The sequence below is a fragment of the Harpia harpyja genome, chromosome 1, assembly GCF_026419915.1.
Source record: "Harpia harpyja isolate bHarHar1 chromosome 1, bHarHar1 primary haplotype, whole genome shotgun sequence".
Lineage (NCBI taxonomy): Eukaryota > Metazoa > Chordata > Aves > Accipitriformes > Accipitridae > Harpia > Harpia harpyja.
This window is the reverse complement of record NC_068940.1, coordinates 62,171,873-62,188,073: the sequence shown is the minus strand read 5'-3', so window position 1 is coordinate 62,188,073 and position 16,201 is coordinate 62,171,873. Positions and strand designations below refer to the sequence as shown.

The 16,201-nt window shown below is 36.9% G+C and overlaps 1 protein-coding gene across 2 annotated transcripts in view; it reads right to left on the bottom strand.

Annotated features, from left to right (window-relative positions):
* The window catches only part of SNRK (SNF related kinase), a 41,273-nt gene that overhangs the window by 7,273 nt on the left and 17,799 nt on the right, over nt 1–16,201 (bottom strand). For both annotated transcript variants that reach the window (XM_052797221.1, XM_052797231.1), the window contains exons 4-6: nt 5,332–5,473; nt 2,563–2,775; nt 1,325–1,459 (exon numbers count right to left, since the gene is read on the bottom strand). In XM_052797221.1, coding sequence (XP_052653181.1) covers nt 1,325–1,459; nt 2,563–2,775; nt 5,332–5,473 — 490 coding nt within the window. The remainder of the gene's footprint in view (nt 1–1,324; nt 1,460–2,562; nt 2,776–5,331; nt 5,474–16,201) is intronic.

Here is a 16,201-nt window from a genome sequence, read left to right as displayed (position 1 = left end):
ACCATAGCATTTATGTCCCTATTATCATTCCTATTAAATGATTTCACATGTGACCTTGCATGAAAGTTGCACAAAGAAACCTTTGGAATGAAAAAGCTATTTTGTCTTTTTCTCCAAATCCTATAGACAGATCAACAACACTGAAGGTAAGCAGCAACTCTAAACATCAGCACAAGCACTTAATATTCTTCTCTCATTAAGAGATTAGCTACCAACAATTGTTATTATTGCTAATAATAGTTACCAATAATATTTTGCCAAAACCTAAAAGGCAAATTTTGAAGAGACTGGAGGTTAGAGAACAAAAATTAATGGAAATGCCTCAGCACAACCTCCGTCTTCACTATAAAGATTGTCAAGATGGGCCAATAAAGATTTTTTTTCAATACCAGCAGATCCCTAGTTGTAGTCTAACACTTAACTCAGGAAATTAAAAACAAAATGTTTAAGAAAACTAAGTGTTCAAAACACGTATCCTCCAATATCAATGTGTGGGTAGAAACTATACTATTCACCTTGTGTTTGTTTTGTTAAAGCATATGCCACTGTAACTGAAAATATGGGATGCTTTGCTAACTGGTTGCAGAGCAAATGGACTGGTTGAACATAGCAATACCAGCTAGATGCCAGAACCCCACTTCCCCCTTTAGTTTTACTGTGTCACAAGCTGAAGCTTTGAAAAATCTCAGGGAACCTTACTACGCGTTTTTTTAAATCATGTTTTTGTCAAACTAAAAAAAAAAAAAAAAAATCTATTGCCATATCTTTAAATGGGTGATTAAAGCAATTAATTGAACAGTTTTCCTTAGACAACAGGCATATCAACTGATATTAAAAAGAACACAACCTACAGATGTTTGCTCTAAGCTTGATTTAGCGGATGTTCAACCCATTTAAAAAAAAAAAAAAAAAAATCAAAGCTAACAACTAAACCTAACATCAAATTCAGAATGATTTCTCATTTACAACTAATTCCCCATCAACATGTTTATGGATTATGCAACTAATTTTTTTCCAGGGATTTATATACACAGTTTGTATGAGGAACTGAAGGTCAATGAACATGCCCTTTCCTAGCAGGTGTGAAAACTTACTACTTCAGATACAGCCTTCAAATTGGTTAGGCATTTCCTGAAAATGGTAGGAATTGAAAATATTATTGGTAACTGATTTCTGAACAGCTTCTGAAGCACCCACAGCACTTTAAAAACATTTAAAATTTGCAATGAATAAGTATTTTACTGTTTTTTAAAAAGAAGTACTTGAGCAATTCAATAATATTCTCATTAAGCCAGCTTAAAAATTTAGATTCCTAAATTCTCACCTGAACTGAGCTTTGATGTTGCTAGGGCTTGCAGATCTGGTCTGAATTTCTTTCTCTTGTTTTTCTCGCAGAATCCTTTCAGCTAGTAAGAAGTAAGTAGCAGTGATGTGATTGTATTTGTTAGTTTCCAATGCCCTAAGAAAAGTACAAAACATGAAATAAACCATACATCAATGGTTTTCTAAAAACTGGACCTGCATCTCGCAAAACTTGCTGTAATTCTCATAGCAGGAAGAGCGCCTGAAAGCAGAACTGTGTATTTTTGATGTTTGGACAAGCATGTCTTGGTTTTACATAAAATAAAGAGCCAACAAGTCTAGTAATTTCAACTATAGTTGGATGAGGACATCCTCAGAATATCATAAAAAAAAAATTAAAGAATTCTTACTTTACTGAACATTCTTTAAATGATAAAATTGTATTTCATTAATATTATGCACCAATGATGGGCTTTCCCACTGGCACATACAACCACAAAGCACTAATATTTGTTTATGCAACAAATGGAGGAAAAATGTTCATTATTTTAAGGCTGTCGCATTAAGTTTACAGTAAAATTAAATTCATAAGCTAGTAAGCATCATTCAGACATTCTAACAGAAAGGATGCCACTGTTAGACAGCTAAAAGCTTAAGAAGCGAGACTGCTGCTTTCCCCCCGCCCCGCCAATGGTAAGCTAGTAACAGTTTTTCTAGCTTAAGCGCAAGCAGAAAAAATAATTTTAAGTCCTCTTTCAATTTTGGAAATATTTTAGAAATTTGGGAGTTTTAATCTATTAGAAGAAACTATGTAGCTTTCTAGCAAGCTTACTCAGTGACAGTTACTATTTTGCATTATATAGATAAAAGGAATAATATTTTAAATTAACAAAGATTCAGGTATACTGGAAATGTACTAAGGGAAAAAATGCTAGAATTTATCACCTCCAAATATGCATGAGAGATGAAACACAAATAAAAGCATGGATTTCAAAGTAGTTAAATCTACTTAAGATGGCAAACTACCACAGGAATCAAACACTGTTCCAACACATTTTCTTGGAAGTTTTTCCTAAGGTTGGGTCTACTTAAGTATTTCTCATCCTAGAATATCCCATCACAGAGCAAGACTGTAATACTTTGTTTGTTAACCGAAAGGCTTGATATTTAAACACTGGAGTACCCAGGTTCTCATGACATTCTTTAATCAAAAATGACAGATGCACAAAACAAACTGCATACAGAAAATTGACAACTTACTCCACTATTGTATCTCGGTCTGCAATATCACCAAGAACCATGCGTTGTATTATACTGTTGTGTTCCTCCTCAGACAGATTTTTATATGACACAAGAGGAATATTGTACTTTGTTGCAGGCGATGGGTCAACTCCTTGGAGCCACGCATGGTTTTCAATCTCTTCCAAAGATGCTCTTCGCTTCGGGTCTCTCTGCAACATCCGTGTAATTAGACTGTGAATAAAAAATAAATCTAAACAAAATGCACTCACATGTTTAAAAAGCAGCCATTGTAAGAGCAACGTTAGGAAAAAATTTTCTGCCGTTAGTCCACATAGATCTTTAGAAGTCTCTACAGTAAACAATGTGATGGGAAATTATTTATTCTCAAATACATTCCAAATATTGCTGAACTGAAACAAACAATTTACTTATTAAAAACTATAAATATCATAAACACTGCAGTTTTCATTCACTATGCTTAGATTCCTAACCTGATTTTGCTAGTTTGTTTTTAGTAGGTCTTAAAGGGCAACTGTCACAGATGGCCTAGGCTGGTCTGTAAAGTAATAGAAGTATAACTTTCTATTATTGCTGCTGTCAACAAGAATGCGGAATGGCAAGATAAGTAGAAATTCTTTATTCTAAAATAGCTATTAGACATTTGATTCTTCAGTGTCCCTGAAAGAACACTGATCTGTTCTATCCATAGAGGAAAAAAAAAACCAAAACGAAACACTATCTGGGATGATGAAGTGACAAACCGACTAATAGGTTGATACTGAGTGTTTACAAGTGCTGGAAAGGAAGTGCATAAATTCCCCAAATAAACAGAGAAAGATGACTTGATTAGCATAGCACATCTCTGTTCACTTACTAGACAAGAAAAATTCTTGGAGAAGGTATTTTTGGCTTTGCACAACAAACAGAACACGTATATACAGTTTTGGTGCCAAGGTTTCAATGAAAATTTATTGCTCCAACATGTGGAATGAAAGTTCTGTGGTTTTCACATAATGCTTTTTATTGCACTAACTATACCACACCATGCAACTTCAAACTGCAAGGCCACACAAATCACAAAGGTAATCACAATTTATTTGTATTTTTTAGTGTAAGATTATGTATGGAATTAAAAATGGAGCTTAATTCAGACTTCTTAAAACTCTACTGTAAAAAAAGAATGTCACATACATAGTTAGTAGCTGTGGCTCTGCCTTTACCAAAAGGAAAAGCAGGGTGAGACATGGGAGCCCTGATTTTCTTTGCTTTTGTTAACATTATGACAGAAAGGGAACAAACTATATACTTCGTCTGACTTTTTTTAAACTACACCTGTAGTAAAACCACACGAATGTACCACATGTGCCTCCTGCTTTAAGCTTGCTTATGCAAACCACCAAGAATGCTTTTACTCCAGGCAGGAAGTTTAAACATTCCCAGAGTCTTTTCCCTAAGAAAACCTAACCTACAGAGGACTTGGGTAACTGATCATACATTGTTGATGCATCATGTAGAAAAAGTAGATCTACTTGGGCCTTTAAGCAAATTAGCATTAGCCAATATATTAAGCAAAAGGCTGCAAAAAATAAGTTTCCTGGCTTCAGCACAGCATGCAGCGTCTCAAGAGATTTACTTGATACAATTCACTGATAAGAGCTCTCTTTTAAACCTCTTCCTGTATTGCATTTTAAACCTCTTCCTGTATCTAAAGCTCTTCAAGCTGTTGAGAGCACCGATAGCAGCTTTTCCATGTTACTGGAAATGCTAGACACTAATGACAAGGCATGAAAACCAGAAAACCAGCTATGGCATCATGTTATGCATTAGATTCCCGGACCATACAGACGACAGGTGAAGAGAGGAGCAGTCATTATGACCACAGCTGTAAAAATTTCATTCTGTGTCAAATAACAGAATCCTAGATGCTGCCGTAGTTTTTTTGACTGGACCAAATGCATTTTTCAAGCATTTATAAAGGCATCTGGACTTTCATATTGAAAATTTAAAGATAGTCTATTGCAGATTCAAGAACCCTGCCAAACATTGTAAAATACTCTAAGTGATACAACTGGGGTATATATTAAAAGGAATGAAGAGGTCATTAACCGATAGGGAAATATGGAAAATATTGGAACATATCAAAAAAATAAAAAAGCTGCAGCGAACACTGCAGAAAAACAACACATCAAAATGACTCATGATTCCCAAGTGGCATATGGTATTTGCAGACAGAATATTTTTCTCCCTTGATTGCCTGGAATGTTGATTTGGAGTTGCAATTTCAGTAGGAGATGAGCAAAACTTGCTGTGATATCCTCGGGTTTTAGCAACTTTGTTTTGAACAAAAACGTATCAGAGTCATTACCTTTTTAACCCCTGCCACAAAATACTCTCAGCAACACTTTGTAATTTGTGCAGCAAGAGTGGCGGCCAAAGTCAGTCAGTGGTGAGCAGCTTCTTCATTTATAAAATGCATGACAACTGAGACACATGAAAGATACATTGTGTAAAACCAAAATGAAGTTTCACACAAGTGTGGGAAAAACCTATTAGCAAAAAATCATCATGGGATTAACCTTTAGTAAGAAGAGACACAAAGAATAAAAAAATGCAATACTGAAACTACTCAATCGATGTGAAGAAATATTAACTAAGCAAAAGCAGTCAGCAAAATATCTTATTAACAGCCAAGGAATATTCCACATGCTGATATGGTGTGGGGAACTCCTAAAGGTAATGAGAATCCACTTCTATGAATGCTTCAAAGTTCTTTAGTACTCTACTTACTCTTTACATTCTTTGGACACATGAGGTGGCACTGTGTATTTGCAGTCCATTATCATAGTCAGTGTTTCACTGTCATTTGCTTCTTGAAATGGTGGTTGTCCACAAACCAACATGAAGAGGATGACCCCTAAACTCCATATATCTGTAAATATATAGTACATATTTTAAAATAACTGTTGAGGAAACAGACATAATTATCATCAAAACCGAGAAATATTCTTGAGGTGCATACTGAAGTTATTACTGCACTCTTGATTATGAGCATTACTTACGGAATTTGCAATTCCACTGAAGTACAAAATACAGTCATTTCATTGTTTGACAGCTTTTATAGTTTTAGAGGAAAAAAGAATCAGAATTAATGACTTCAAGGATGCGTAACAGTTTGAGATGCATAACACCTTTGACAGCAAAGTGTTAGATAAAGCTGAAGATAATCTGGTCACTCAGAAGACAAGAATTCATTACCCTTTTCTTCATAGGTAGGCACAGATTATTAAAGAGATTCATATTCAAAGCACGTTCCTTTTTGAAGGACTACCATAAACTGTTCTCAATAGTGTTTACATGTTACTCTATGAAGTAGAGAAATTACAAAGAAAGTCACTTATTTCAAGGAGACTGAACTAGTTATGTTTTTCCTTTAGTAGTGTTGCTTTAAAAAATTCTTTGCTACCTGTAACGGTAAATAATAAATTACATCATTTAAGTAAAACTACCTTCTTACACCAATCATACTACAAAGTGTGGGGTGTTTTGGTTTTTTTAAATATCCAAACATAACAATTAACAGTGATCTCTACTATGCCGTGGGAGACTTCTTGTTTCCTTCTAATTCCTGCTTGTGTAAAATAAAAAACATTTAACAACTTTCTTGTTCCCCAATAAAATGACATACCAAGAGACAAAAAAGAAGCACTGCTGGGCATGAAGCCCTTTAGTTGGTTTCTACTTACTGTAAAAGCTAATATTTAGTTCAAATCTTTATTAAGAGTTTGCCTAGAACAAAATACTTCACAAGTCTCACTGCATTCAATACAGAAAGCTTAAATATTGAGAAATATTATATTTCATATTGCATAAAAATAAATAAATAACTCCAATATATGCTTAGAGAAAAGACCATGCTCTTAATCTTCAGCTACAACTGCATGCTCTGGAAATTTCAGTGGCAATTTAGGGTCTTACACCCTAGCATTTCACAGATCTGTACCCAGTAAAACCAAACAAACAGCTGAACTGAGAGAAATGACAAAAAGAGGGGAGAGCAGCTGGCAGTGGTCCTAAGAAGCAGAGAAACCAGCTCTGTCCTGGCAGAGTTTGCAAGAGGGAACCACACTAAGTTACCTACCCAACTGCATCTTGCTTTCTGTAGCCTACTCAAAATACTTGACGTGCATTTAAAGCTGAAGGATGGCTACAATTTTATTTAATAACGTAAATCACACACATTCATCCCTAGAACAATCACTCATTTTGCTAGTTACAACCTATTCTTCATATGGCTTAGCTGACAGAGGAACAGAAACACTACATGGTAATTTTCTTTAGAGCTCTAATTTGTAGTAAGTGTATGCTATTAACTCAGACAATTATTTGATTTCTGTTATGCTTATTAGGGCTTCAATCCTGTAGGTATTGAACATTTTGAGGCCAGTACACCATATCATGTATACCTGCAAATTCAGCATGACTATTCACATATTTAAGATTCAGTATGTGCGTTAATACTTTGATAGACTGATGCCAGAAAGCTGAATGTTCTGGAATATAGGATTTTAAAAAGCCTCACAAGACAGAGAGGTACCTAGGAAGTACACCTTTAATTTTGTGAAGCTACTTACATCTTTGTCCTACTGTTTAGTTTGAAAGCGGCAAAAAGTTTTGGTGCATTATCTCTCTCCCACCATGCAACAGATTATAAGAACTCATTTTTTGCAAGCGCATAAAACACGTGAATACGTGCATTTCTGTTAACAGTCATCTTTTAGAAATCAACATCCTTCCTAGATTTTTAACTTTGCCTAAACTCTATTTTGTGATACGATCTATCCTAGTATTCTGGTTGATACTGCCCCCGCAATAAAATGCTTCATGTATCCTTTCAACATGAAGTATTTTAGAAGAGTCCATGTAGCAGCTTATTGTAGGTGTTTATTTGAGAAAATGAAAGCATGACACAGCACAGCAAAAACTAAAATAATGTTGATAGCGTGAACACACAGAACTTGAATGCTCCATTTAAACCAGCACAGGGTTGCCTTAGCTCAGCTACAAAACAAAATTATTTTTCACTTCTCACACCAAACACAGTGTAAAGGATGGTAAGTGTGAAGGAAGTGGTAAAAAAAGCTGACAGAAAACAGGAAACATTAAACAAACTTTCAAAGTAACTTCATTTGAAAGATACAAACCCTGAAAGAACAATGGAAAAAGGGAACTGGTTTATAACAGCTGGATTATTCACTAGTATTTCAAACTACAGATTATTCACCCAACAGCTATGTGCAATCCTAAACAAAATAAGACCAGTAACAACAGTATCTTGCCCTGCCCAAACTACCACAAAATTTCACATTGGCGCTTTTTTTAAGACGCATACAATACTGTATGAAATAAAAGTTAGGATTTTTACTGGCAGATCTCTGCAAAAAAAAGTTTCCAGAACAGACAACAGGAATCGCTGTGGGTTTTGCATTATAAAGCTTTTATTTTGCATGTGTATTGGGTTTGATTGGCAGGGGTTTGATGGCAGGGGAGGGGCTGCAGGGGTGGCTCCTTCAAGAAGCTGCTAGAAGCTTCCCAGGCTCCAAGGCTGAGTCCATCAGTGATGGTGGTAGCATCTCTGGGATAAAATATTTAAGAAGGGAAACCTGCAGCATAGAGGGGAGCGGGATGTGAGAGAAACCCCTCTGCAGATACTGAGGTCAGTGAAGAAGGAGGGGAGGAGGTGTGCCAGAGGAGGAGATGCCCCTGCAGCCCATGGTGAGACGGCAGGCTGTCCCCCCCCAGCCCGTGGAGGGGAGCAGATGCCCACCTGCAGCCTGCAGAGGACCCCACGCCGGAGCAGGTGGATGCCCCCAAAGGTGGCTGTGACTCCATGGGAAAGCCCATGTTGGAGCAGGCTCCTGGCAGGACCTGTAGCCCCGTGGAGAGAGGAGCCCATGCTGGAGCAGGTTTTCTGGCAGGACTTGTGACCCTGTGGGGGACCCACGCTGGAGCAGCGTGCTCCTGAAGACTGCACGCCATGGAAGGGACCCATGCTGGAGCAGTTCGTGAAGGACTGCAGCCCATGGGAAGGACCCACGCTGGAGCAGGGGAAGAGTGGGGAGTCCTCCCCCTGAGGAGGAAGGAGCAGCAGAGACAACATGTGATAAACTGACCCCAACCCCCATTCCCCGTCCCCCTGCGCCACTGGAGGGGCAGAGGTAGAGAAAATCAGGAGTGAAGCTGTGCCTGGGAAGGAAAGAGGGGTAGGGGGAATGTGTTCTAAGGTTTGAGTTTTACTTCTCATTATCCTTGATTTGATTTGTAGTAAATTAAATTGGTTTGTTTTTTCCCCAAGTTGAGCCTGTCTTTTGCCCATGACCATAAGTGGCAAGTGATCCCTCCCTGTCCATGTCTCGACCCACAAGCTTTTCTTTATATTTTCTCCTCCCCATCCCACCAGGGGGGAGGATTGAGCGAGCAGCCTCGTGGCACTTGGTTGCCAGCTGGGCTTAAACCACAACAGCATGTTTTGAAGCCACTCATAGCTTGACATAGGTAATAGTACCAAAAAGGGGAAATCATCTCCTCTTTGTAAAAAGGATACATAAACTTAGGGTTAAAGGTCTTACTTATTTGTAAACATCTGTTCTAAATTTAAATACGTGATCTGCACTCCCAACACGCAAGTAAGTTTAAACATGTTGGTTTGCTAGCCTTCAGCGTAACTCAAAATCCAAGGTTTAGAACCTGAAGTCTTCAAAGCAGGTATTCCAAAATAATGAGTTAATACCCACATATCATTTTGAAATATTTAAAAGATCAACAGTCAAATGACTATAGGGTACATATGGAAGAAATGCTAAAGTTTGTACCTGATTTATTAGGTTTAAGCCATTTTATACATGCAAAAATCAATCCTGTATCTGTACTCTCCACTTTACTGGAGATCCATAGCTGCATATTTTTCAGTCAAATTCAGAAAATATACTGCAAAATATTGAAAGAAATGAAAATGCTTTCTTCCCTTTAGAGACACAATTTTTGTTCACCCACTTAATGTAATAATCATGGTACATTTTGGAAAATTCTTGGTTTCCAGAATAGTGCCATCTGGCCGACAGAAGCAAAACTCAAGATCTTTAAGCACAGCTGTCTTTGAGAAATTAGTAAAGGAGAATCAATCAGAGATTATTTTATTATAGTGCTTATTTACCAGATTTTATTATTTCCCCAAACAATACACAAAGCCACACACAGGAATGTTCTTTACCATACTGGTTTGTGCTGCCAGAATCAGTGCTGCTCTATTATTCTTTCCTATTAATAAAGAGAAAACTCAGCTGTCCTCTGGATCCCAAGGAACCTAAGGAAGATGGAGACAGTTTGCACTCAACTGATCAAGTGCTTTGATCAACACCTGGTCCATACACACTGCTCCTTCTTGTGCTGTACGCTGCTGTTGCCGATTTCTGCTCACATGCTAGGTGTAGCAAAAGGGGAATAACTGCTTCTGCTGGGGAGATCACTTCAACCAGCAGAGCAGACAATGGCACCTTGATCTTTCATTTCTAAATCCCAAAGAGCATTCTTACCCTATTACAAAAGGGGGTGAAAGTCTCAGTCAAAATCTAGTGACCCAATTTGGTCAAAAGCATCATCAATTTTGACAAGACAGTTGTGTGAGCAGATTAGAAAGATGTTGGAGCAGCAATGAAGAGCCTGACATCTCATCAAAGCAAGGCTTCTAGATAGAATAGCATCTCTTACTAGACCAGCTAGTAAATGGGGAAAGGGGGAAGAAAAACAACTCAAAGTTTAAAGGAACATAAGTTTTTCTTTAGATCTCCACACACTTGGGAAAACATACCTTTTTTTTTTTAGTGAAGGCAGCCCTTTTAGTACGTTCTTAGTTTGATATACCTTATGTCAACTCAGGGGAAAAATCCTAGCTGAGACAGTTTCCTGCTTTCACACATTATTAGAAGCTGTAGATACACATTTAAAAACAACGACGACATCTATTTACCTTTTTACCCATTCACTGAATGGCACTGGTTCGCTAAAGGGTTGCACAAGCACTAGAGTAAAAAAAAACAAAACAAAACACCAACATTCTCATGCAGAACTATATGGGTAGGATCTGAATACAGAGCAAGACTGCTTTTTTGAGACCTGTTAAATGGGCTGCGCCATTTAAAAAAAAAAATCTCACCTTCAGTTCAATTCAAGTATGGCTTGACATACAATATACACAGTGAAGAACTCTGCAGAGATCTACCTCTCCTCCACCTTCACGCCCCTGGCATACAATTTTAAGATAATATATTAGCTATGGTGCTATGTTAATGCCCCCCCCAAAATAATCAGGTTTTAGACAAAACTTTTAGATATTGTAATAAATGTACTGCTGGATAGTTTAACCAGATAAAGGAGCAGGTTTTGTATGCAAAACTACTTAGCTTGGGCCAACAACTCAGCATACATTTTCAGCTATGTTCCCTTATCACAGCTCAGAACTCAGGTGCCAGTGCCAATTCTAGATCTGAGACTCTTAACTGAAGGAACATAGGGAAGAGAAGGGTTACAAAAACCTACCTTTAGAAGAGCAGATTTAAACAAGAATTTATTTTTCACAATTTTTTACTACTCTTAGTAATTAGCAGTTGAAGGCTTTATGGACACTTACTTCTCCTCTCCTTCCTGCCAAGCATCATCTAATTTGCTCTCTTCAGAAAATTGGTGGAGAAGTAGAATTTAGGCCTGACATGCTGCCTGCATTTAGCACACTTATAACTTGTAAAATTCAAATCATTATGGTGAAGGAAGGCACACTCGTATACTGGAGTGGCCAGAATCAAGGTCTCTATCAAAAGCACAGTGAAGATCTCAAGATACAATTAGCCTTTAAATTGGGCACTAGTAACTTGAAATTGCCATTGCTATAACAAGACTAAAATGAGAGAGATGAGGACTTTTAAAAGCACTAGTAGCTAGCTGCAGTAGAGAATATTTTATTGGTTTTAAAGCCATCAAATAATGTTGATCAGGAAAGGACTGTTCAAGCAGGATTCCCAGAACCATGACAACCAGGGCTGTGTATACGCAACTTCCTTACATAACATGAAGTCACTGCCATAGAAACCAAACTACATCATTAGCTGTCTATGCTGCGCCTGTCTTAAACACAGGGCAAACATCTGTTATATTCAAGTTTGTACACTGCACAACAGATACCCATATTCATCTGCTTAACCACCGAGCTGGGCTTCACAATTTCATTAGCCATTTATTGCTTTCTGAAGTTCCCGATTTACTCTTAAAATAAGCACTACAGGTTTCAGACAGTTACAATTTATGTGACATAGGGTATCGTTATAGCTTGAGATTTGCTCAATTTTCTACCATTCCTGAGAAGTCAGACACTTGTTACGCTTTGTATATGCTACGTGAATTTGTGATTTTAAGCAGCTAAAAATCCATACTCATTTTGGAATAGACACATTCGCATTTAACTATGTAATGTAAATTGAGTCTTCTTATTAAAGTCATTTATTTCAGACCTTGGTGGGAAAAAGACTTTTTTTTTCCTCCCAACTTAAATGTAGAACTGCTTAACAGTTTACACAGTGTTTACTCAGTTGATAAGACAGAACTTTCTACAGAAAGTCTGCTTCTTCAGAAGTTATTTGTAATATTGAGTAAATTTAGTCAGGTTTTACACATTTCTGATTGCAATGTTTACTATAACAGCTCAATATTACAGTTATCTTCTACTAGAAGCCACTTAAGCAAAAAGAAAACAAATCAACTTTTATGGAGATGACAAATGTTTACATGTTTATTTTGCCACTGCAGAGGTATCAACGGACTGTGGATAAATGAAGGATGGAAATGGACCCCAATTTCCAGCATCATGGGCAATTACTCTAACCACTATCTTAAGACATTCTCTTTAATGTCATCAACACTGCTGCTACAACCTCTTCAGAGCAGATTTGTGGAAGAAAGCCCAGTCCATAGAAACCTGTTGAAGACAAGCCTTGAAAGAGACTCAACACATCAGCACTTCAATATCAAGTTCTTCTATGCAGAGCTAATTAGGAAAATCTAAGGTAAAGATCATCAGCATCTCTGCACTCTGGGCATGTTCAGGGCTAGGCAGCAACTGGGCAATTTGTGAAGACGGCTGTTTTGAACTCTGACATGAAACCCCATCATAAACCACTTTATTTGGATTGGAATTTATGGGTGGAACCTTCATTGGGCTCAGGAGTAGGCACAGGCTGATAACTCCTGAGGGTAATAGTGGTAAGCGTAGTTGTTACAAGTTGAAATTTAAGATCCTGTCTGCAGCTTAGGCTATGGAAAATAGAATGAACACTCAAATTTATAGCATAGCTTCACATAATTGTCTGAAGAACCAAAACACAGTTTAAGAGTAAAAATTCATATGACAAGTCAAACACTGCAGAAAATGAGACTCCTATTAGAAACGATGATGAAAAATTACATACTACGGTATAAAAGGATAAAAATTGGTATCATACTGCAGAATTGTTTGAATGGTGCCTGTTATATTGCTGATATACTTGTGCTTCAAACGAAGAAGAAGTATTTCCACCCCTGAAGAAGCTAAAAAGCTTACAAAAGTTGCATCCCTTGCATAAAAAGTCAGTAGCAAAATAGTATAGAATAATTGTGTAAATGATTTCACCATTTCTGTGCATCAAGTATTTTTACACTACCATGTGCACAGACTGCTGGCAAATCTGGAAGATGCTCAAACTGGGCCAGTTGTAAAAATTGAAGAGTATGGGTAAAGAACAAAGATTACTTTTTCATAGACACTCAATTTTTAGCTGATTGAACTAGTCTTCCATTCTTTAACTTTTAACGAAAAAGGTTTTGAATAAACTTCTGTACTGACCTCTCTAGTTTTCAGAGATGCCATCATCTGTTAATTCAGCTTTTTTTTTTGGTCTTTGTCAAATGAGATTTATATTTCCCTTGCAGAAGGCTGAGGAAGAGATCATCCACAATCAATGCTAACACTTTCAAAATTAACAGGCAGAACTGGGTTCTCCCCTTGGTTTAAAGCACTACAAATCCAATTAAAATTACTATTAGAACACATAGACAAGAGAATTAGGAAAAACCTTTTCCTTCCCCCATCTCTCCAAAAAAGAGCATAAATAGCAAATGGCATTTAGCAAATTATTTTTATAATTAGCTTAACTGTCTGATGAAACAGTCTGTTCTATATATGTTATTTTATTTGACTAAGACATGATAATCAGTAACTAGTAGTATCTTTGGAAGCAATTCTTATTTTCATTCAATCTGGCAACTAGTACTTATTTTTCCCTGAAGACAATAACATGGGTTTTGCTGGTTGCATAAAACTATTAAAATACAAACAGTTGTTCTTTATTTTTTAGAAAATACTGCATCTCAAATTTCAGTAAGGATATTTTAACAAAAAAACACCACCATTGAAAGGTCTTACTGAACACATGCCACTGCCTTTATTCCAAAATAGCCTGTTTTACTCTGATTCATCAATTCTGCATTTAGAAATGCATTCTTTCTCCTTTGGTTTCTGTTGCTTAGCCACATTTCAGAAGTTACTGAATCTATATTAAAAACACAAACAAAACCAACATTTTCTGCATGAATTCCAATACTACTACTTGAGAAAATAATAAGCCAGGATAAAAAACAGTATTAATTAGTTACATGTAGAAGTAAGTTTTCCTCTTTATAAAACATGTTCTCAAAATCATTGGACATATCAAAGTCTATACAGCACATACAGCTTATGTACATGTTTCACTGCAATGGTTTTGGTCTTATTTTGTATACAAGTACTAAAGAATTTTCTCCTGGTATCTAAGAAATCCTTCATATTTTCTGACTGACTATCTTTTCCTAAAGGTTTTAGCTGTACAATGTATAATTTGTACTTTATTTATAAAAATTAACATCTTAGTACAGCTTTACACATGAATGCAAAACTTGTGCATCTGGTTTATAAATAAGTAATACACCATTGATTTAGGTCCCACCAGATCTGTGTTGCCAAATTAGTCAACCATGGGCTGAACATAAGTAATCTGAATATTTGTTTGCAAGATACATGAAATGAAGCATCCTGGCTGTGGAGATGTATTTATCATAATGAAATCTTGCTCCACAACAGCCATCTGAAGTATTATGAAAGCAGTTCTCCCATGAACACAGCAAGATGACTAAGAAACATCCCTATACTTAAGTTACAGTTCAGTTGATATTGTAGTAACTGAAGACTATCTTGACAGCTTCTCCTCTGTGGTTTCACTTGGATAAATTCTTCTTTGATTCACCCAGCAGTTTACTGGTGAACGCATTAAAACTTGTGCATAAAGCAATCCAGAATGGAACATTAATTATACCTCATAAATATTAGCCAGCAGAGGTTTACTGAGAAGTCATCACAGACTCTCACCCTTCATCATAACTTCACTTCTAGCTCTGAATACAAGGCTCTGATACCTGCAACACAACACCCTCCATTTGAGGCATTAAAAGTATTTTCTTGTTAATAAATAATTAGTTGGAGGGGAAAAAAGCAGAACCAAAGGATAGCATACTACATAAAAATTGGACTCCCTTTTCATTAAAAATAAATTTTATGACCTGCATACAAACTGCCACAGAACATAAAAATAAATTCTTTGTTAACATGACATGAACATCCTCAAGACTGAAACTTTCCAAAAGTATTCTACAACCAATTCCTTACATTTGCCCCTTCTAAAAAGTATAAAAAGCTCATTTCTGATAATTTTTCAAATTTGACTCGGTTTTTCCAGCAGTGTGAGATACACAGCACAGCAGGGAGAAGGCAGAAAAGCATGGCCACTAACACAGGTACACAGGAGAGCGCAGCATGGAAATACACAAGGTACTCCCATCAATTCCTTCTGTTTTGCTTCAAAAAGCATTTGAAGCTGAAAAGTAGAGTGCACAATTCTCCTAGAAATATACTGGCAATGATACTTGATGAATTTCAGTCAAATTAGTTTCTCTTACATGGAAGGTGAAGATATATGAGCTAGGCTGAGTTGATCTAACCTCAACTTGCTAACACAAAACAGGGGCAACCCCTATCACCCTTCCCCAGGGCTCTACTCCACACTGCATGCTCCCTTCACCTCCTTTGCACCAGCTCTTCCACTCAATGCTAAGGGAACAAACATCTCTGCTAACCTGGCAGAAGTTAAGCCTGCAGAAAAGTTAACAGTTTTCTGTCAAGTTACCTGATAAAATCAGTTCATGAAATGGTCAGCTATGCAATAGAATGCAGCACAAGAGAAGAGGTAGCTCTGCACTGACGCAAGCAAAACGGAAATGCTGGAAGCAGCTAAGTATTATACTTCTAGCTTTCTACACCCTTACATCTTCAAGCTCATTCTATAGTATGTCTCACTATAAATCTTCTAAAGCGCTGCAATATAACATTAAAAGGGGAGATTTTCAAAACAAAACAATCAGTGAATCAGTCCTTTTGTACGACTTCTTGCTTTTCATTTCTGTCAAATTTGGCTATAATCTGATTTTGAGGATACTGAATCTCCAAAATGCTGTCAGGTATGCTAAATGATTCAATACCATATATGGT